The following is a 22,530-nucleotide window of genomic DNA, read 5'->3' on the forward strand; positions in this document are numbered from 1 at the left end:
CCCACTGCCCAGCTACAGGGGGAACTATGCTCGGACAGTAGTGTCTCACAAAGCAAGTGGCTAGGCCATCTGCTGACTGAGAGAACATTTCCCCTCCCTCTGAACCTCCAATGAGCTGGCAAGAAGCAGGTCACCAACTGCCACTTACGTGCTGTGTAACAGCGGATCAAACGGTGGGTGCTGGGCTCCATACACATGCTGGATGCTAGGAGAACAGGAAACAAAACGTTAGGGTTTTTGGTTTTTTGGGTTTTTTGGGTTTTTTTAGCTCTGCTGAAAGCCCAATGGTGAATCAAGAAAAGTGCCAGCTCCTCAGCCACACGCCAGGAAGAGCCGCACTCGATCAGCAGCTACGGGTCTAGCCACCGGGGCTAAGGGCCAGTCCAGAGAAGAACAGTGCCTACAGGCCCACACACCCCACAATGGTCTGGACCTTCAGGGAGCCCCAGGAATCCTCTCAGACCACTGGGAACACCAGGGTTCCTGAGCCACTGCTCACAAATGTGTTCCACAAGCAGGACACAACCTCACAAGGTAACTGCACTGGGAATTTCCACCAGATGCACCTCTGATTATCCAAACATAAAGAATTTTGTAAAGATTTAATCAATTTAAAAATATACAAGGGTGCAACTCTCCCACCAAAACCAGGCAGGCTCAGCCAGCACCCTTGGGCCTCAGCTCCTCTGAGTCAGCCATGTCCCAGAAAAGAGGTGAGGTGAGGCCTGGATATCTGTCACCTCAGCATGAGAAGTCTCAAGAACGAAGCCGCCTCTGAAGGCTGCTACAGCAGGAGATAGAGTGGACCTGTGATGGCTTCCTTGAGCTGGGGTCCAGGCGGATCACCTCCTTTCCCTTCCAGGCACAAGAGACAAAGGAATCCCTACTCATCAGAGCCACTGGCGTCAGACACCCTAACTGACATCCCACTCTGGGGTTCGACACAAGACCCTGATGAAGGGAGAAGTGTGCAGAGAGACATAAAGAGCAATGTAGGCAAGCACATGCATGCTTTTTTTTTTTTTTAATGAAGTCCTGGGCCCACGGAGGGCTCAGCTGGTAAAAGGCGCTGGTTGCCAAGCCTGACAACCTGAGTCCAATCCCTGGGTTCAATCATCTAATGGGGAAAGGAGAAAACTGATTCTCAAAGTTGTTTCCTGATCTCCATCCAAGCGCTGTGTGTGACATGTGCATATGCGAGTACGCGCACACACACAAATATGTGTAGTATTTTTAAGTGAGTTAAAAGACGTTTTTATTTTAATAGATCCCTCTCCCCAGATCCTCTCAGATCCTCCCCACCTCCCTCGCAAAAAGAAAGAAGGAAGGAAGGAAGGAAGGGAGGAAGGAAGGAAGGAAGGAAGGAAGGAAGGAAGGAAGGAAGGAAGGAGAGGGAGGGAGGGAGGGAGGGAGGGAGGGAGGGAGGGAGGGAGGGAGAGAGAGAGAGAGAGAGAGAGAGAGAGAGAGAGAGAGAGAGAAAGAGAAAGAGAAAGAGAAAGAGAAAGAGAAAGAGAAAGAGAAAGAGAAAGAGAAAGAGAAAGAGAAAGAGAAAGAGAAAGAGAAAGAGAAAGAGAAAGAGAAAGAGAAAGAGAAAGAGAAAGAGAAAACAGAAAGATAAAAAACAAAAAGTTCACAAAGCAACCCAGAGTACATTTTGTGTGGGCCAGGTACTCTGCATTAGGTTGATATACCCAGTCAGACTCCACTGGAGAAAACAGACTGTCCCTTTCAAATAGTCTCTTGATGAAGGCTGGGACTTTGTGTGTCCACGTCTCCTTCTCAGTGCTGGGATCTGATCTGGTTTGAACGTGTACAGGTCTTGTGCCTGCTGTCAGCCCCTGTGAACTAGTGTGTGGATCATCCTGTTGGGTTTCCTTGGGGTCATCCATCACCTCTGGCTCTGGGAATCTCTCTGCACAGATTCCCTAAGCCTTGAAGGAAGGGGTCTGATAAAGACTTCCCATTTAGAGCTAGCTGCTCCCCCTCCCCCCCTCTCCCCTCCCTCTGCCTCCTCTCCCTCTCTCTCCTCTCCCTCCCCACAAGTTCAATTCCAAGCACCCACATCAAGCATCTTAAGGCTACCTATAACTCCATCTTCAAATCCCTCTTCTGGCTTCCATGGGCACCTGCATTCATGCATGCACATCCCTTCACCACCACACATATAAACATAATTAAAAGTAAAAAAAAAAAAAGAAAGAGAAGTTAGGATCACTTCAGCAACTCAGTGGCTAAAACTGTTTGCCCCTAACCCTGACAAACTAAGTTTGTTCAATCCCCAGGACCCATATAGTGAAAGGAGGAAACAACTCCTACAAGCTGACCGCTGACCTCCACCTACGTGCTGCAGCACATATATACACACACAAAAGCGAATGCATAAATTAAATAAAATACTTTTAATAATAAAAATAAATCTTTTTAAAAATTAAGTCCTACCTTGCTGACTCTGTGATGTGAAGTATTTCCCCAAATTATCACTTCCCTCTTCTTCAGTTTACTTACGTTATTTGCTTACCTTCAGTTGTGTTGCCTGATGTGTGAGGAGCCTACAAGTACCATACGTAAATGTAAAAGGCCACTCTGAGGCGGCCAGTGCTCGGACTTGCCTATACATACTTCTGCAACTCCTTGTAAATCTTAATTATTTCAACATTAAATGTTGTAAACCCCACAGGAATAGAATGAGCTCTGGTTCCCTCATCTCTGGCCCGTGCCACCTCCCTGGACAGCATCACTTCTAATTTCACACTGTGCTGCCATATGGCTACAACATAATGAGTTTACCCAAGGTTGACTGTGAAACACAGAACTGATTTAAAAGTGTTTGTGGTTACAAGGATAGCAATACCACCTCTGGAGAGAAATGGCTACACAGCACTTGATAACCTCCTAAGGACAAAGTCCTGCAATGGGAATGCCCTGGGCATAAGGCTCACACTTAAGGAGATTTGGCCATGCTGCCAAAGGACAGTCAAGTAGTTCCCTCTCCCGCAACAAGAGCTGGCCGATGGCCAGACCCCACTAACTGGACAGAAGCAATCTCCACGCTGGCTCTGTGCCTGAGATATTTTTTCCACTGGTACCTCTTCTTTTGTAAACTACTCATATCCTGTGTCCATCTGCTAACAAGGATTCACCTGCTTACTGATTTACAAAGTGAGAATTCCTTCTGTGTCATTTGTGCTGTATGGCAGCAAATAGCAGTCCCACCAAAAGATGTCCACGTCTAGAACTGTGGGTGTGTTACCCTTTCCTGTGCAGCCATCAGAACTGTGTGCCTATCAAAGAGAACAGTAGCCTGTGTTAGAACGCCCTGTGGTCATTCCTATGGGAACACAGCATGCACTCACATTAAACCCTTGGAAAAGAGCTATACCTGAACCTAAGAAAAGAGAGGCAGGCAGAAAATTCTAGACAGATGGGGCCTAGGAGGTGGCTCAGTAGTTAAAAGGACAGGAATCTGAAACCCCAGGACTCACGTGTAACCCCAGATGTATAAGTGAGCATGGTAGTTCATCTGTAATTCCAACTCAGGGAGGGGGAGACAGAGGAAGCCTGGGAGAGGTTGGTTAGCAGGACCAATGGCACCACACCAACCAGTTCTGGGTAACTGACACACCTTGCCTCAGTGAAAAGGTGAAGAGCAATGGAGGAAGGCTCACACTTTAAGTGGGTAAGCACAGCTACCCACACTTGAAGTGGGTGGGTGCAGTTACATGGGACATGAGGAGTGGGTGCAGTTACATGGGACATGAGGGATGGGTGCAGTTACACAGGATATAAAATGGAAGAACATGCTTGCTGAACCCTGACTAGAGCTTCCACCTGACTGGCTGGATTTTCTCTCTTGTACCCCAGGCAATACTCTATCAGTATTAGTCCCAGGAAGTGCCCGGGAGTACCCATCTCAACTGACCCATCATAACTAACCTCCTATAGCAGTCACTGACCACAGTAAGACAAAAAAGTGAAGAGCCTTACTTCAGCCCTAACCTTCCAGTCCTTCCAGTGACCTCCAGAACATCCTGAGGCAAGAACCAAGCCCCCACAGCCCTATGCACTACCTGCATTTTACAGAACCCAGGAGAATCAGAAATATGCTGTTTGTCAAGGGAGAGAACGGGTATATAGTTACTCAGATCATACACAACCTAGAGTAGCCTTTCTCCAAATCTCAGAGGTGCCTGACCCTGGTGCAGCGTTCTCAGGATAAAGAGTCAAAGGGTCCAGGTTCCAATTCCAGGGCCAACACTTACTGGTTGGTAAAACTCAAAACAAGTCAACTCTCTGGTCCTTAAGTTCCTCGGCCTGGGAGCTGAAATGAGAATTTTTACAGGGTGCAGTTGTGGATGTGTGGCAGAGAGGGCTTACCTGGGTGAAGCCTGGCATCCAAACAGAAATCAAGTACACACTGTGGCCAAGACAGCCACAGTGGTAGCACTGTGTATACAGAAAGTGACCCACAGAGAGCAACTGTCACAACTGCCAATCTCTCTTGCCTCTAATACTCACAGGCTTCTTCTATTCCCAATATATTTATATTCAAAACAGTAGGCAGCTTGGCCTGCAGGGCACTATTTGCATGTCATTTTCATAAAAGTCTCTGCAGCATTATCAAAGATTTCAGGCCTTTCCCTCCCAGCAGAACAGGAAACTCATTAATTCTTCATAGGCAAACCACTTGTGTTTATTGAGTAGAAAATGTTCCAACAAAGTTCAAGCTCAGACTTAAAGGAGCCTCGTTTTTATCTTATTAAAATTGCATTTATTTGGTCTAGCGTTGCTAAAAAAGAAAAACAGACTTCAGTGAAGCCACTGAAAAGCCCTGGCAAGTGGCATGCATATTTACCTCAGATAAGGAAACATTTCTGGAAGAATGCTCATAGCTGGGGGCGCTGCAGAGGTATGTGTGCAGGTTCTCTGACCCACTCCCCCAAAAGAGTACATAAATATGCTTTTGAAATTATTGAATAAATTATACATCTTTTAAGACTCTACAGTTATACAGCTCCCTAGGGATACTTTGTAAAAAGCAAGGACACGTGACATAACGCCACGTCCTGACACAGAGACACAAAACCTCTTGTGTAAGCACATAAGGAAAGAGACTCAGCAAAGTCTGTGACACTACACAGGCAGCTAAAAAGTCTTAGCAAGGCTGGGTATCAGAGCTGGGGCCTCCTATGTGCTGAGCCACACCTCCAGGACATGCACGACCAAGACACTGAATGTGATAAGACCCGTAGCCAGCATGCAGAAGGCTCCAGGCTCTCTCTCCTAGATGCTCGCTACCAACTAAGGACTGAGTACAAAGGAAGCAGGGCCTGTGAATGTAAACACAGACGATGTACCAGCCACGCCAGACAGAGCAGGCACTAACCGTGGTGGACAGAAGTGAGATTAACTCACCAACAGAACACTGAAAGCAAGCTAAAAATACCCATGTATATTTAATGTACAACACATGTCACTAGTAAATGTTGGTACAAAACCTTGTCCTTTTTGCATGTGTACCTGAATGCAAAAATAATTCCTATCACATATCTTAGTTACCTTTCTATTGCTGTGATAAACACCATGACCAAAAAAGCAACCTAGGATGGGGGGCGGGAGGGGGTTGTTTCATCTTATACTTCCAGGTACTGTCCATCACTAAGAGAAGTCGGGGCAGGAAATTAAGCAGGGCAGGAACCTGGAGACTGGAGCTTTTGAAGAAGCTCAGTACAGCATGCATGACAATGAAGGCGTAGAGCAGGACAGTGACTATGTAGAAGCAGGGAAAGGGCCCTGGGCGCAAAGACTCAGCAACCTCCACTGTGTGGAGCTCTAGGGGCCGCAGTCTCCGCAGGCGGTCTCTCTCTCTAACTAGTCTTCTAAGGGACAAGGCTCTAGGACAGTGGTTCTCAGCCTTCCCAATGCTGCAACACTTTAATACAGTTCCTCAGGTTGTGGCAACCCTGAGTTTAAAATTACTACTTCATAACTGTAACTTTGCTACTGTTATGAATCATAATGTAAATATGTATTTTCCGATAGTCTTAGACAATCCCTATGAAAGAGTCATTTGACCCCCAAAAGGGGTGCAACCCACAGGTTGAGAACCACTGCTCTAGGGTCACAAGAGACCAACACTTGTAAGGCACTGCTTCGCTGAGCCAGAAGGGTCAAGGTGCAGCAGTTTTCAGAGAGTCATACAGATCTGATGAACAGAAAGCCCCACAACCCAGCACAGCAAGCAGACAATAAGGAAAGGGCCTATAAAGTCTGTCAAGTGAACAGGGAATGAAGGTGATGTGTTCACACTGGAATATTAAATCATAAAAATGATGCATGAATGAAACCAGCTATGTGCTGCCCACCTGTAATCCCAGCAGTCAGGGGGCAAAGGTAGGGGAACTGAGTTCAAGGTCATCCTACATAGCCAGACCCTGTCTCAAGCAGGGAGTGAGGAAATTACAAATGGTCCCCAACTTATGATGGCTCAGACAATTTCCAAATTTCACAAGGGTGTGAAAGTAATAAATACTAAGCAGAAAACACACATTTGAACTGTAATCTTTCTCAGACTTGTAATATGTGATACAATACCTTTCCTCAATACTGGGTGGCAGCAGTGAGCCCCAGTTCCTGGCCAGCCTACAGCAAGAGCAGAGATCATGGTGCTTCCCAGTCAGTATAGCCCTAGGTTAGGAGATCTGGTGTGCTGCAGAGCTCTGTGCACTTTCACCTTACAACAGGGCACCAGGATGGAATCCAAGGAACACCTCCAGTGTCTCAAGCTGTAGCAGAGACAAGCCTTAAAAATATGTCAAGCAAGCCGGACAGTGGTGGCACACACCTTTAATCCCAACATTCAGAGACAGGCAGATCTCTGAGTTCGATGCCAGTCTGGTCTGCAGAGTGAGTTCTAGGACAGCCAGGACTATACAGGAAATCTCTGTCTAGAAATATATATGTGCTAAGCAAAAAGGAGGTCAAACAGAAGTCAAGAGGCTGAGGCAAGAGGGTAGTAGGTCAAAATCAGCCTGGGATACACAATGAGGCCCCATCTCCAACAAACAAAAAGTTACCAAGATATGCTGCTGTATGATTACAGTAGGAAATGTCTAAAGATTCGCCCACAGAGACAGGGTAGATTACGGGTTTCCTGGGAAAGAGTAGAAAGTAAAGGCATAATAAGATATGGTTTCTCTTTCTTGGAATGAAAGTATCTGAAGTCAATTGTGGTCATAATTACGTAATTCTAAATATGCATTTTAAGATCCTGAATGTCTGGCTGGCAAGATGGCTCCTTGAATAAGACACAAGTAGACTTGAGTTTGAATCCCAGAGTCCACAAGATGGAAGGGACTTGGGCCCTTACCAGTCAGGAGAGTACATCAAATTCTCCAGCTTGGCCTTTGCTTGAGGGGCACCATAAAATACTGTCTGTTCTGCACGACACAGCTTAATTACGTCTCATCAAATACCACACACCAGCAGCAGCCAATGCTAACACCAAAATGGAAGAGAGAAGCAAGGGCGGCAGGGTTGCTTCACGAGGTAGACAATTCACTAGGACACAGCACAAAGAACGGTCAAGGAGGAGTGGCCAGAATTCAGTCACAAGATTGCAGATTCTAACAAGGCAGCTCCCTAGGCTGTCCCTGCTACTAAGGTCCACAGTGACACTGATGGACTTGCCCTTCTTCAGTACCTGGTCTTTGCCCTGCCTCTCTACTTGCACATATATCCACAGCCAGCATCCCTCGTCACCCAGTAAGAGCTCATCTCTATTCAGATGACAGGGATTAGCATGGCCCATCTGGCCTTGGAGTAGAAATGTTCAGAGAAGATGCTCTTTTCAAGCCAGCACAAAAACATGTATAAGGGAACAAGCAGACAGCAGCTCTGGACCTCTGACATTCAGATCTGGCTAGTGCACAGCCAGGCTCAGGCAGGCTCAGTGTGCATGGAGAGAAGCAGTTCTCAACCTGTGGGTCACGACCCCCACAAGGGTCACATAGCAGATATTTACATTTTGATTCGTAACAGTAGCAAATTTGCAGTTATGAAGCAGCAATGAAATAATGTTATGGTTGGGGGTCACCACAAGATGAGGAACTGTATTAAAGGGTCGCAACATCAGGAAGGTTGGAACCACTAATGTAAAGGAAGACAGCAGATCAGCATGCTGGACAAGCCCTGGGCACACATCAGGCCTGGGGTGCATTCTCAGAGGGTGATCCTAGAATGAGAGAGTACACCCAGGAGGATATGTGGGACAGACCAATGCTTCACATGAGGTAAGAAGGGATCTCGGTTGAATGTACATGCCTACAACAGTCCAGCCAGCTCACAGAGGAGCAGCAGCCTTGGGCCAGGGCTCAGCTTCCTCACTGCATGCAGTGGAGAGTAAACAGCACATGTAGGGACTCAATGCCAGGCCAGGATCCGCCTGCACTGTCTCTCCAGTCCCAGCAGCAGCCTCAGCCCTGAGCTCACTGCATGGGAGACTCCACAGCTGTGCCCTGAACTGGGAGGGAACGGTGAAGGTGGAACCTCCTTACTATGCCAAGAAAAGAGGAAACAGCATTTCAGAAAAGGAGAACAGAAAGTCTGGCATCCTCACAACAACAGTCTCTAGGACAAGCCACAGGAATGGGAAGAACAGTGGTCACACTCCCTCAGACCCTGTGACACCTCTGCCTCTTATCTGCACACCAGCATGAGCCTAGAAGCAGCTTGCCTAACCCGGCAAACCCAGAGACATGCCTAAATGCAGCCTGGCAGCTCTGGAGCTCAGCGCTCTTCGGGTGGCGAGAAGCCCAATACACCCTGAAGGCTCTGAGAAGCTGGTGGGAGTCTAAGCTACCCCTGGAGGGCCCAGTTCCAGTGGGCTGGGGTGAGTCAGCTTTTTAGAGATGCACAGCTAGAGGACGAGACAGAGATGAGAAGCCGTGTGCTATGACAGTCCTCCTCCAGTTCAAACCTTGATTCTGCTGACAAGCCACAGGGCTCTGTGCAAGCTTCATCAGTGAAAGGCAAACCACAGTCCCATGCCCCACCAACCACTATGAGGCCTGGACCACTCAGAAAACAATCCCACAGCCCTGTCAGCTCTGGGACTCCCACCTCCACGACACAGGCACAGCATGGATACCCTGCTCTAGAAATGAGTTTTAGGAATCTATCCCTAGAATCCATACTAGAAGGAGAACATACATGGTCACCCACGGCTGCTCCGGAGGCCAAGTGATACTCCCCACATCCCACTTCTGGGTGAAGTCCTTACGGCCAGCTGCCTTGCTGGCAGAAAGCTTGGTTCCTGGTGCTGGACTCCTGTCACAGAACAGTCTGCAAGGCTCCACATGGCAGGTACTGGGAAGTCACAGGTCTCTAGTGGGGAGGGTTAAGGAGAGGGCTAAGCTTCGGGAAGAGAAAGGTCATTCTCCTGCCCAGGACCATGGCAAGTTACCATGGCCCTTGTCCTGATGGAGCATGGAGAGCTAGGGATGAGAGCAGAGCAGGTCTCACTGTCTTCCCTTCTCCACACTCCTCTTTTTCCCTGGACACAGCAGGGAGCTGAGTACATTTGCTGCCCTCATGGCATATTAACTACATAAGAAATAACCCCAAATCAAAACAGTGAGGCTTTGGTTACTGGGTTTGGCATTGAGAGGTGCCAGGGCCTCACACATGCCAAGCCAGGCAAATGTTCTACCTATGAGATACACCCAAGCACACGGGATTTTTTTTTCTTAGTTTTGTCTTCATTTAAAATTAATTCCAGTATCGATTTGCTATATTAAATATGCAAGGAAAATATGACTCACATTTATTTTCAAATGTGGCTGATGAAATGAGACATCTGACATGGCAACACGAAGATCTCACTGAGGGGTAGGAAAAAGAACTGTGTACACAGCAGAACCACCTGCTGGTGCCTCCACACACCCTCAGTCACACAGGGGGGAATCCTCCACAGTGAGAGAATCCCCCTCCGCTGACTCTCTCTATAGGGAGGCAAATTCCAGGGCTTCTAAGATGCTGAGAAATGGAAATGTGGATACCACACAGGTAAACAACATTTCAAAGCCACAAGTCAGGAGACAGAGCTCTAAGAACATGGGGCAACAAGGACAAGAGAGGCAGACCTGTTTAATGCCAGGGCCAGACGAGCAGGACACAGGATAGAAGAGTCCCCACTCACTCCCAGCACCCAGAATAAAGGCACTTTGCAGCGGCTCTCCAACAACTTTGAAAGCTTCTAACCTCAATAGCCAGCCCACGGGCAGGCGCAGGACTCTGCTGAGGGAGGTTCTGGGGCCACACTCAGTTCCTCCCCACTAGATAGCCTCAGCACTCTCCATACAGAGAACAGGGGTTAAAAGGCGGTCCTGGGTGTCAGAAGACTAATCTAGGTGTGGGCCATTCTATGCTGGAAGCTCAAGGGGGACATCATTTCTGCTCATTCTAGCAATGGGCAGAATCAGAGCAGAATCAGTCATGCAGTTAGGGGAAGAGCATTCCCACTCTCAGTAGAACGCTGCTCCAAGCTTCTCATGACAGCACATTCCTTGACGTCTGATCCCATCCTCCCTGGGCAAGGAAAACAGCTGTGGACCAAGTTCCAATCACTGATTCTCTCCAACCATTTTACAAGTTCACACGGTGACACTTGGACCTGCCACAGGCCAGGACTAACCCCAGTCAAGACCAACTGGTTCATCACACTGACCAGTGTCAGTGTGACTTCCCTCTGCCATGTAGCATGGCTTACTCACAGGTTCTAGGGATGGGAACACAGACCTCTGGGACCATGATACTGTTTACAGGGCCACAGGCTGGTAATCATGCCCACCCCTGACATCCAGGCTGTCAGTGAACGTACAAGCTTCACTTGGCAGATCCTTGAGTTTGTGGACTCCTCTCCAGCAGCCTCTGTCTGCCCTCACCCTGCCTGCTTCCTCTTGCCCACTCTGCAAGGCTGAACACCATGTCCTGCTTACAGTCCTCCAATACTCTCAAGACTCGAATGCAAACCCAGATCTCCTCCACAGTCTTCAAAGGCCTCCAAAGCCTTTGCAGCCTGGTGTGCTGTGGCTGTGCTCATCCCTCCTCGGCCACAGGTGTCCCCTGTGGCCCACCCTGAACCTCTGAGGACAGCCTGCTCCTTCTCACTTCTAGGTCCCAGCTTAAACAGAATGTCCTTGGAAAGGAAGCGATCATTTCCCCTTGTGAGAGCCTGGTATTATGCCAACATGCCAAATTACCGTCACAGAACTTCAAGCAGCATGCATATTCACATGTGCACTCACCCTAACCCCTGCTGGCCTCCACGGGCTACATCTGCTTACCCAGCATTCAGTCTCTGGCACATCAGAGGTGCTTATACACAGTGAATGGCTCCAGCATCCCCAGCACTCCTCCCCCTTTAGTTGAGACTGAATCGGACCTATTGAGCAGTCTCACTTGCCCACACTCCTCCTGGCTCCAACAGTAGGGACTGAAAGCTCTCCAGGGTATAGCACTAAGGCTGCCCCTCTGCTCCAGCCTTACCCCAAGAATGCAGGACCTCTCCATAATTGAGCTTGGCCTTTCTTGCCAACATTGCACTTCCAAATACCATCCCGCCCTGACCCCACCCCGGCAGCAGGCACCCCCTCCTGTCAGCAGGACCCAGAGTCCAGCAGAGCCGTGCTAAAATATTAAGCATCAGCCCCACACTGAAAGGCTGCCTGTGTTCACAAACCCAATGTGTGGGAGTTTGTCTTGGCATTTCAAGTTAAGTGTGGCAGGAATTCTAACTGTGATGATGACAGAAAGCAGCAGCTCCACAGGAGTCAACAGAGTCAGTGGCTCAAGAAAGAGACAGGGACCCAGGCTTCTGATTTTTATTACCTGCCTACTGCCTTCCCCACTTCAAGAACCGCAACTCCTGTCCTCTACCCCAAAGTGTGCCCAGAGCCTCCCTCATCGTCTCCCTGCTTCTGCCCTTCTCCTCCCTGCCTGTCTCTCTTCATTAAAGCAAACAAAGCAACCCTGTTACACGGAGGGCTGTCTCTGCCACACAGCTACTCGAGTCCTCTGAAGGCTCTGACCCACTCAGGATGACAGAGTAACAGTCCCTATCTTACTCTGACCGTATAACCCTGTCCACTACCTCAGCTACAGCAACCTTGCTCCTTCCTCCTATCCTCACACACCAGTCCTGTTTGAGGAGCAGAGCCTCGAGCACTTGTCATCCCTTTGCTGAGAGCCCCCTTCCTCCAGCTACCTATAGGGCTTTCCCTCACTGCTACAGATCTGTACTCAGAAGGCACTTGCTCAGTGCGAGATGCCCAGCCACTGGATCACCACGGGACCCTCCAGCCACATCTGGCTCTAAACTACCCACCCTCCTGCCTTGCAAAGATTTGATAGTGGTTACCACCTTCCAACAATCAGCTTTCCAAGGACAGAGCACAAATTCTAGTCGATTTTGTTCATGGTAAACAGCATGAGTTAAATAAAAATTAACTGGATGAATAACTTATCAAGCTCTCAGGTAGTCCAAGAGATATTTATCTCTATCTATCTATTCATCCATCCATCTATCTATCTATCTATCTATCTATCTATCTATCTCTGTTTGTCTGTCTATTTGTCTGTCTGAAAGAATGGAGCTAGGCTGTGGTAGATGGTTCCTTGTCAACTTGGCACAAGCTAGTTATCTAAAAGGAGGGAACTTCAACTAAGAAAATGCCTCCACGGGCTGGAGAGATGGCTCAGCGGTTAAGATCACTGACTGCTCTTCTAGAGGTTCTGAGTTCAATTCCCAGCAACCACATGGTGGCTCACAATCATCTGTAATGGAATCCAGTGTCCTCTCCCAGTGTTTGAAGAGAGTGACAGTGTACTAACATAAAATAAATAAATAAATCTAAGAAAGAAAGAAAGAAAGAAAGAAAGAAAGAAAGAAAGAAAGAAAGGAAGGAAGGAAGGAAGGAAGGAAGGAAGGAAGAAGTAAAGACCTCCATAAGATCTGGCTGTAGGGCATCTTCTTAATTAGTGATTAATTGGGGAAGGGCTCAGCCCATTGTGGGCAGTGTCACCCGAGCTGGTGGTCCTGGGTGTACAAGAAAACAGTCTGAACAAGCCATGGAGAACAAGTCAATAAGCAGCATTTCTCATGGCCTCTGCATCAGCTCCTACCTCCCGGTCCCTATCCTGTTTGAGTTCCTGTCCTGACTTCCTTCGATAATGAACAGTGATAAACCCTTCCTCCCCAATTTATTTTTGGTCATGGTATTTGTCGCAGCAATAGAAACCCTCACTAAGACATAGGTCAAGCAAATCTTCCCTTGGCTGCCACAGCCACCTGATCTACTGTAGCCCTGTCCCATTACAGATACAGCAACCAAAGGCTCCAGGAATGGCAAAAATTGGAAGTATCACACAGATCAAAGGATGAGATGGCTAAAACCCACTCAAATGGGTAGCCTCCTGCTAAAAGGTAGTCTTTCTATGTGTTGGCTCACCCAGAAAAGGAACTTCTAAAAAAATAAAAATAAAAATTGAAACAATTCTATTAAATACACATACAAAGAACAGAAGTGCACATAATAGAGGGATCTTAAGACCATCTCTTCACATAACTCTCCTAGCCCAATCTTTTTCCCACTCCAGGCTAATGTGAGAGATAGCTGGGACCAACCACCATTTCTCAGTCCTTCACAGTGAAGCTGGGAGCAGTGTACTTCCTAGACAGGCAGAGCTTGTGGCCTAACTGAAGAAGCCAGTGCGTGAAGTCCACGCTGCGGTAAGCAGGCTGCAGGTGAAGTGTGAAGAGTGGAAAAACATAAGCAAGGAACATTTAGTCAGCTGCATAGAGCGTGAAAATGCAGCCTCCCCTGTATATGGAAAATACAGCATGGGATGTAGAAGACCCTAGAAGCGGAGGCCACCAGCAGCGCACAGTTCAAAAGAATTTGTAGGAGTAGGAGCTAAAAAGCTGAGCAGTGGCCAGGTTACAAAGGTGTGAGACAGCACAAAGGAACATCTTTGTGTAACAAGCATCGCTGAGAGACAACCAAGAGCTTTAAACTCACCCTGCCTTGCTCAGTGTTGCCTAGAGGACAAAGCCATATCTTGCAAATGGCCAACTCCTAGTAGACAACGTATCAGTGGAGCACTGAGAACAGTATATGGCCAACACCAGATCCTTGATGGAACTCCGTCCATCATCTTCACTATCAAGGGACTGAGAAGGGTTCTGCTGTGCAAAACTCCCTTCAGGGTCTGGAAGTCAGAGGTAAGACTCTGTGGGCACACACACACACACACACACACACACACACGGCTTCCCTGGTTGAAGACAACAATCATGAAGCACACTTGAAAAGTGGGCAAGATGCTGAGAGCCTGGCCTAGATCTCTGCTAGCGTGTTCCTGTACAGGTGAAAACCCAGAATGTGCGCACTGAACAGCTCAAGAAGGAATGGGGCACACCTCTGCACACTCTCCTTCAGGGAGACTTCCACACTGTCACCAAACCCAGAAACACTACCCCACGGGAGGGCTACAGGGCACGTGCACAGCACAGAGGCTGCACAGGCTCTCTTCAGCGCCCTGCCTCTCCCCTGTGCAGTTCTCAGCAGCATCCTCCAGCAGGTCACAGGACTCCTCATCAGTGCATGGGAGCTGCTCTCAAAAGTGCCTGATATGCAACACAGCAAGAAAGCCGAGAGGAAAGAAGGCTGGCTTTGGTAATGTGGGGTCACACCGAAGAGACTGGGACTGTGTTAGTTTCCTGTGACATCCGTAGTAGCCTAAGGAGGTGGAAATGTTTCCCCTTCTTCAGTCGTGAAACCACAATGTCAGCAGATTGTGCTGTTTGTGAGGGCCATTTCCCGCCACGTCCAGCTTCTGGTGGTTCCCGGCAATCCCGGTTTTGACTTGTAAACACGTCATTGCAATCTCTGCTTTCATCTTTGCGTGGTCATGCCCCCTACTTCTGCCTCTCCTCTGTATATGAAGTTCCATGTTCTTATGGGAACCAGAGACTGAATGAGGGCCTCCCCATTGCTCAGTAACGTCTACAGAGACCCTGCTTCCAAGCAAGCTCACAGTCACTGTTTAGCCCAGAACAAAGACAACCTACCACACCAGGTATAGTTACTTGTATACTCGGGAGAATGAGGCAGGAGGGTCAGAAGCTCAAGGCCAGCCTGCACTATAAATGAGACCCTAGCTCAAAAAATAAAAAATAAAAAATAAAGCACCAGCAAGAGACAGTATTTAATGGAAAGAGTCAATGAATTCTACAACTCCATACAGCAACTCCATTATTTTTAAATCTCAGTTGACTCTTAACAATAAATTACAGTTCATACTTAAGATCTGAGGCCAGGCAGTGGTAGCACACGCCTTTGATCCCAGCACTTGGGAGGCAGAGAATTTCTAAATTCAAGGCCAGCCTGGTCTACAGAGTGAGTTCCAGGACAGCCGGGGCTACACAGAGAAACCCTGTCTCAAAAGAAAAAAAGAAAAACTGAGTCTCGAGATTGAAGGCAACAACAGAAGTCACACTGCCACATGCTTCTGTTTATCTGGCACTAAGCTCAACATGTTTATCCCTGTCACAGTAGGACCTTCTACTCATCGTAAACTATAACAATAGCTTTTATAAAAGTTCTTAACTATTCAAGCAAGCCCAGTTCAGGTACTGTAAAAAAATACAGTGTCTGGGTACCTCTGAGGACTTCCTCCATCTCCCAAGTCACTGTGGCCCAGCAGTCAGTAGCCCTTGCCAACCCCCAGCCACTCTGAAAAGCACATTTTGTGGTTGAGTACAGTGGATAGCCAAGTTTACAATTTTAACATTCACACAATGGTGTCTCTTAGGAAGCACAGGAAGATAGACCATTTTCCGTGCTCACAAATGGTTCTACTTAAGTTACCTCAATGTCAAAACCTTCTGGACTGGAGAGGTGGCTAATGTTAGAATCTTACATTTCATATCTGAGACTTTGGCTAGAAAACAGAATAAACTATGTTTGAAATCTTGGGATGGACTTTTCTGAAATACAGTCTAGTCAGTGACTGACTTGATCTTAGGTATTTTCCGGGTACTGTCTCTTCACTCCCTAAGACCTAGAGAGGCATCAGGCCACATAACCAATCACAGAAGGACTTTGGAGCTCGATAGCTTCCAGACTGCACCCAGGTGTTTTTATTATTATTCTGTGTTTCCTGTTGCTGTCAAAAGACCGGTGTCCAGAGGCCAGAAAGTGGGACCACAGAAATTCACAAGGTGCTTCCACGCTCAAAGGAAAAGCATCAGCCCACATGAGAGGAGAGACGAAAAACCAAGTGCTCAAACCACTATGCACCCCGAAGAGACCGACCTCCCCTGCAGGCACTGCCCTCCCTGGCCAGTTTCCTGACTCAACCAAAACTCTCCAGGGCATGACCTGGGTCAGTTTCTTCCAGCTTCCCCAGGGAGTCATGGAGTTTCGCAGGAGAGAACCTGACTGTCAGGCTCTGGAAGCACTTGGGGCAGCTCCTCGTCCTCCTTGCTCATAGGTACGGCCACTGTCACCTTCCAGATCCCACACTCCCACTGCCGACCCCGACTCCCCTGGCCCCTCACATCGCCCAACAGTCTCCTAGGAGCCAAGTTCTTCTCCCCAGACTCCTACGCCACCCGCACTGCAACGGGACAGCACGGCCACCTGACCTCTGACCCCTGACCCCGACCGGGTCCTCCCCGTCACACCCACCTGCCCGGGACCTTGCTGTTGCTGCGCTTCCAGAACTGCTTCCTGGCCCCGTCGCTGGCCATGGCCGCTCCTCATCCCTCAGATTCGCAACCCTGACACCGGAGAGCGGCCGGCCACACCTCCAGCGGCCCTCTCCTGTGCCCCGGCGGCCCCCTCAGAGACACCAGGACTCCGAAGCGTAAAGCGGAGAGGCGCTTCCGCCTCCGTCCGGAAGTTGTGACTCGGCGATTCCGGAAGTCCCGCCTTCGTTTCGGGCAGTGCTTGACGCCATGAGAAGGCGACGCTGGGATGTGTGCGTGACTGTTGCGCAGGGAGGAAAGCGGAGTCTGCGGGCTGCGTGTGTTTTGGCAGCGCTGAGAGCGCTTGGGTCGAGCGGCACGGGCTGAGGTCTCTGGATCCCGGCCTCTGATCCCCGGCCATGAACCCCGGAGCCGCGTGCGTCTGGGGTCCGAGTCGGTCTTACTTGCTCGCAGCCAACTAGCAAGTGCTAGTTGAGAACCAGAAGGGGCACAGCGCAGATCCGGAACCTGCTGCGGGCGGACAGGCGAGCAGGAGGATGGAGAGCCTCTCCCGCTGTAGTGAGGTCCAAGCCTCATCGCCAGGGCATTGACCCCGGATCAGTAAACACGGCACAGTGAGGTGAAGGAAGCGACTACCACCGGAGCACATCTGAAGCGATGGCGGGGATCTATCTGCCTGGGCTTCAGCTGAAAAACGAATAGGCACGGAGGCATGAAGACTTCATCTTGCCGGCGCTCGCGTGCTTCCAAGACCGCAGTAAAGTGTGCTTTAATTGTAAGATACATGCAAGATCCAAAAATCTTAATACGGAAATGTTAATTATAATTTTACATTAAATGATACTTTATATATATTGGGTTCTGTAGAATATATTGTTATGTTTACTTTCACTTTTTGCTGAGTAGCGTAGCTACTTGAAATTACTTACGTGATTGGTGTAAAATTTCTATGATCTTAGACTCAAGGGTGAGAGGCTGGCATCTCAGGCCGGAGCTTTAGTGGAACACTGGTAATACCAACTTGTGGCCTTTACTACTGAGAAACATATTCACGACAGCTGTCTCGTGCACTTTTTCTGCTTTTGATATGGTCTTCCTGTTTAACCCAGGCCCTGACTATATTCTCAAGACCCAGACTTCTAGACATATTGAAAGTGGTGTTGGGTTAGCACATGGTGGTTGCAAGAAATTACACTAAGGGACCTTATATGGCTTAGCCCAGTTGTATGCCAGACTTACCCTCAGTACTCAGAGCAGGGTCAATGGCCTAGAGCCCTGTATCTCAACTTTGTTCCCATTCTTTAAGAGTAAAGCCTTCTGCAGCTCCTTTTAGACTGCAGCAGCTACCTGACTCCGCTTTGACTCTGCAGAAAGGGGTGGCACCTGTTCCTCTTTGTTTCCTGCACAGCCGTAGCCTTAGGAACTGAAATAGTCCTTCGTAAATGTTTGCTGCGTGGATGACAATACTGGGCTCTCTAGGAATCCCTTTTGACACAAGCATAGAAACTTCAGGAAATAGCAGGGACAATGTCAACAGGTCCTGGGTGACCCCTTCAGGCACAACTTATGGAACATAGCCTTGGCTTCTCCTTGGAATCCTATTTCTAATAATCCTTAGAATCTGAGAGTCCTGGCAAAACTAAGATTAATAACCATGTCCTAGCACTGCCTCGAGAGCTCTTTGAAATAAAACTTTAGTGGTACATAGCTATGACCCAGCTTCTCAAGAGGCTGAGGCAGGAGAATGGAAATTAAAAATTGGGTGTGCTCACTTCAGTGGTATACCTACTAAAATTGGAATAATACAGAGATTAGCATGGTCCTTACAAAAGGGTGACATACAAACCAGTAATATGTTCGTGTGTGTGTGTGTGTGTGTGTGTGTGTGTGTGTGTGTGTGTGTTAGGCAGCAGCCAGTAGTCAACCCTAGATCTCTATGTAGACATAGTGGGAAATGGCCCTCACAGACAGCACAATCTGCTGACATCTTGGTTTCAGGACCCAAAAAGGGGAAACATTTCCACCTCTTTAGACTACTACAGATGTCACAGGAAACTGACACAATCCTAGTTTCTTCGGTGTGACCCCACATTACCAAAGCCAGCCTTCTTTCCTCTCGGCTTTCTTGCTGGGTTGCATATCAGGCACCTTTGAGAGCAGCTCCCATGTTACAGAGCTGATGAGGAGTCCTGTGACCTGCTGGAGGATGCTGCTGAGGACTGCACAGAGGAGAGGCAGGGCGCTGAAGAGAGCCTGTGCAGCCTCTGTGCTGCGTGCAAGTCCTGTAGCCCTCCCCCAGGGTAGTGTTTCTGGTTTTAGTGACAGTCTGGAAGTCTCCCTGAAGGAGACTGTGCAGAGGTGTGCCCCACTCCTTCCTGAGCTGTTCAGTGTAGGTTTGTCTCACCTACAGCCCCAGATACTTGAGAGGCGGGATGGGAGGATCAGACCAGCCAGGAACACAGCCAGGCTCTGTCTTCCTTTCCACTCAGATGAGAAGTTAGACACAGCAGTCGGGCCACAGCCTCCCGTCTTTGATTCCTGTGGCCTACCAACTTACCTCTTACTCTACCTGCTCTCATCAATTGCCTAGGCTTCTAGGGACTCTCCCTTTCTCTGTCCACCCAGCACAGACGTTCTAGGGCACACCAGGATTCTACATGATGCTAGGGATGCACACCCAGGTCCATATGCTTATGCCACAGACAGACACTTTCTATGAGCCATCTCACCACCCCAGTGCATCATGTTTTTTAAATAAAACCTGAGCATCTTGGCATGGGTGTATAATCCCAGCCATCAGAGGCTGGAGATAAAAGATCCTCAAGTTTAAGATCAGCTTGGGGTTTATAAGAAGACCTCTGAAAAGAATTAAAATATACATATTAAAGGCTGGGGACTTAGTGGTAACAATGCTTACCTAGCATATGTATGTGGTGCCTTGGGGTGAGGAAGTCTTAAAATCCTCCCCTAGTGGAGTTCTAGAAGGCCATAGGGGCCAGGCCTGGTGGCATAAGCCTTTAATACCAGCACTTGGGAGGCAGAGACAGGAGGATCTCAGTAAGTTTAAAACCAACCTGGTCTACATAGACCCTGACTCAAAAAAAAACAAAAAACAAAAACAAAAAGTAGGCTCCAGAGATCACTTCCTAATCTCAGCCATAAGACCTCACCAAGGATAGGGTCCCGTAGCCTCAGGAATCTCCTTCAGGCAATATCAAAGCCAGTCTTCTCCAGCTTAGACTGGTCTATGCAAAGATTGAAAAAGCAAGGAGCCCACAGGAGTAGGAGGAAGAGTAGAGCAGAAAGAAAGAAAATGTTGTGTAAGAGCACAGAGAGAATCCACTGCAGAGACAGGCTAGGTGTGACAATGGTACCCTAAATTCAGCCGTCCGCAGCCGATGTGGGCTTTCCTGCATACTGACTTGGGGGCAAGGAGTGAAGCCAAGATTACGTGTCTGCATCCCAAGGTTATGTCCGGTCTGTGTCATCTCACTCAGACACCATACTAAAGAATGAGACAGACTGGTTGAGAGGCCCGGGGGAAACAACCCCCTAGTGATCGGGGCCAGCACTATCATGACTGACAGTCACCAAGACAAAGCCAAGGTAGGGAGTATTTAGAAATGGCTGTAGGAAGGGCAGAAATGGGATTCAAAAGGAGAATGTCGGAAGATAGGTTTAAAAGTTACAGCAGTGTGGGGTTGGGATTGGGACCTGTGCAAGAACCAGACTGGACAGAGTCCCAAATGGCTAAGGTAAGAAATCTGTTCAGATGGAACTGTTTGGGGAGGAAGACAGAGCCTGGCTGTGTTCCTCAGGCTACTCTGATCCTCCCACTCCGCCTCTCAAGTATCTCGGACTCTAGGTGAGGCAAACAGTTGTTGCTCAGTAGTTGTAAGAGGTGTAGACAAGCAGATGAAAAGCAGGAGTACACTGCTCGACAAGGAAAAGACTGAAGACAACTGCGAAGGCCAAGACGGATGAAAATGTGGGTTTGTAAACAGACAAGCTTCCATGACCTGCAGGAGGGTCGTTCAAGTGCATTCGATAACTTCCGGCCATTTAAAATTCTCTAGTAGATAAGATGCTGTGCAACTCAGCAATTTCCCTCAGGTTATACGCCCTGGAGCAGAGTACCCAGCTCTGCAAGGAAAAGAGTGTTCATTTTCCCTCCAAGTGGAGGTGGGGGTGGGAAGAAAAGCAATCAAAATGTCATCTGCAGAAGAATTGACAAACGAGTTTCCCCACTAGAAAACTCTGGTAATAAAAAATAAATTCACTTTTACAGACATCAACATTAATTTCACACGGTTGAGAGAAAAGGCTATAATGGATGCATGTGGCACAATACCATTTAGTAGTGCTCTGTTTTATTAATACCATTTTTTTAAAAGCATGAGAATGCTAAAAGCCAAATCCAGAGGAGTGTTTGCCCTCTGGGTGTTGGAACAATAATCAGAAAATTGATAGGTTTCCTTGTGCTGTCATGATAGTATCTTAAAGCAGACTACAGTCAGGTGCTTGTGACAGTCTGTGTGGTTTTTCCACATCTATGGTCTTTGCATGTACATTAGCGTGTGTCTGAGCTCCTGCTCTGCTCTGCACTGAGCTGCTGTGAACTTAGGGGTGAGGCAGATTCAAACAATGCAGTCAAGAAACGGCAGGGTTCACTGGGAGGCTGGAGGGACGAGGAGAGAGGTCACACTGGGTCTCTGGTGACCAGGACTTGAGGCTGCATAGGTGAGACAAGACAAAATGCAAGGAACATCATTGGTTAAGGAAAGAGATGAATGAGAACCAGTGGGTAACACAGGTCTCAGTGTAACGGCGGGGAGTCTGAGCTGAATGGTCATCCCAGAGCTCCTTCCCACTCCCCAGCTTTGACGCTGACTCCTTCTTCTCTCTCTCTTTCTTCCCTCTCCTGTGAAGTTCCTTGAGCCTTGAGGACAATAGACTAACTCAGATGTTTCCTTTAGGCCTGAGTACTCAATAGTCTGAGTTGTTCTGAGTCTGAATTGACTGTTGCCTATTGCAAAGAGAAGCTTCTCCTAACAGGGAGATAAACATCTATGTTTAAAAGGCAGTTTGATAACAGGCCCTTTTAGCAAAACAGCCGCAGTAGGTTTTTCCCTTAGGGCCTATGACCTCCCAGGCTATGGACTTTTGACCAGGCATGAATTCCCTCCTGTGTAACAGGCTTCGGATCTCATTTTTAAAGTGGCTGATTAGCCCACACCACTCTTGCACGACTTGCCTGGCAGATGGGTACCATAGCATTCAGGGTCCACCTGTGGCAGAGCCTGGGATGTTCAGCACCGTTCCTCCTTAGCACTGACTGTCGTGTTCTCTGCCCAAGAACTGCAAGCAAGAGCAGAAGCTCTGGTTCACCCAAGGTCCCTCAGAGACGTAGCCACCTACATCTGCTCCACAGGAGCTGGGAAACTTCTGTGGCAGCCACCCAGTAAGAAGATGGTTCTGTTTGGAAGTGAGATGTCCCTCACAGGCTCCTGTATGTAAATCCTTCGTCCCCAGCTGCTGTTGGCTTTAGGGAAATGGGAAACCTTTAGCAAGTGGGGCCTCAGTCGGAGAAGCATATCACTGGGGGTACACTTTAAGGAATGAGCTTGGCCCAAGCTCTCTCTGCTTCCTAGCTGCCTATAAAATGTAATCAGACTGGGACCACTCCTACTGTACCCTCTCAAATCACCAGTCAAGATAAATCCTTCCTCCCTGAAATTACGTGTTCTTCTCACTACAAGAGC

General features: G+C 48.3%; 1 protein-coding gene and 1 non-coding gene across 6 annotated transcripts in view; one reads left to right on the forward strand and one right to left on the reverse strand.

Moving 5' to 3' along the window:
* Nucleotides 1–16,969, reverse strand: part of Tbc1d22a (TBC1 domain family member 22A) — a 274,856-nt gene extending 257,887 nt beyond the window's left edge. For 4 of the 5 annotated variants that reach the window (XM_021183325.3, XM_021183327.3, XM_029469434.2 and 1 more), the window contains exons 1-2: nucleotides 16,749–16,969; nucleotides 149–205 (exon numbers count right to left, since the gene is read on the reverse strand). In XM_021183325.3, the coding sequence (XP_021038984.1) occupies nucleotides 149–205; nucleotides 16,749–16,810 (119 nt within the window). In that variant the 5' untranslated portion in view covers nucleotides 16,811–16,969. Of the gene's footprint in view, nucleotides 1–148; nucleotides 206–16,439; nucleotides 16,596–16,748 lie in introns of those variants that run through there. The other variant, XM_085831358.1, reaches the window with a different exon arrangement.
* A 1,563-nt stretch (nucleotides 16,970–18,532) lies between these two features.
* On the forward strand, nucleotides 18,533–18,636 carry LOC115029429 (U6 spliceosomal RNA). Its single transcript, XR_003835010.1, has one exon. It is a non-coding gene; the product is annotated as a U6 spliceosomal RNA (small nuclear RNA).
* The last annotated feature ends 3,894 nt before the right edge of the window (nucleotides 18,637–22,530 follow it).

Source organism: Mus caroli, unplaced genomic scaffold (assembly GCF_978045245.1).
Source record: "Mus caroli unplaced genomic scaffold, Mus_caroli_1 scaffold_16, whole genome shotgun sequence".
Classification (NCBI taxonomy): Eukaryota; Metazoa; Chordata; class Mammalia; order Rodentia; family Muridae; genus Mus; species Mus caroli.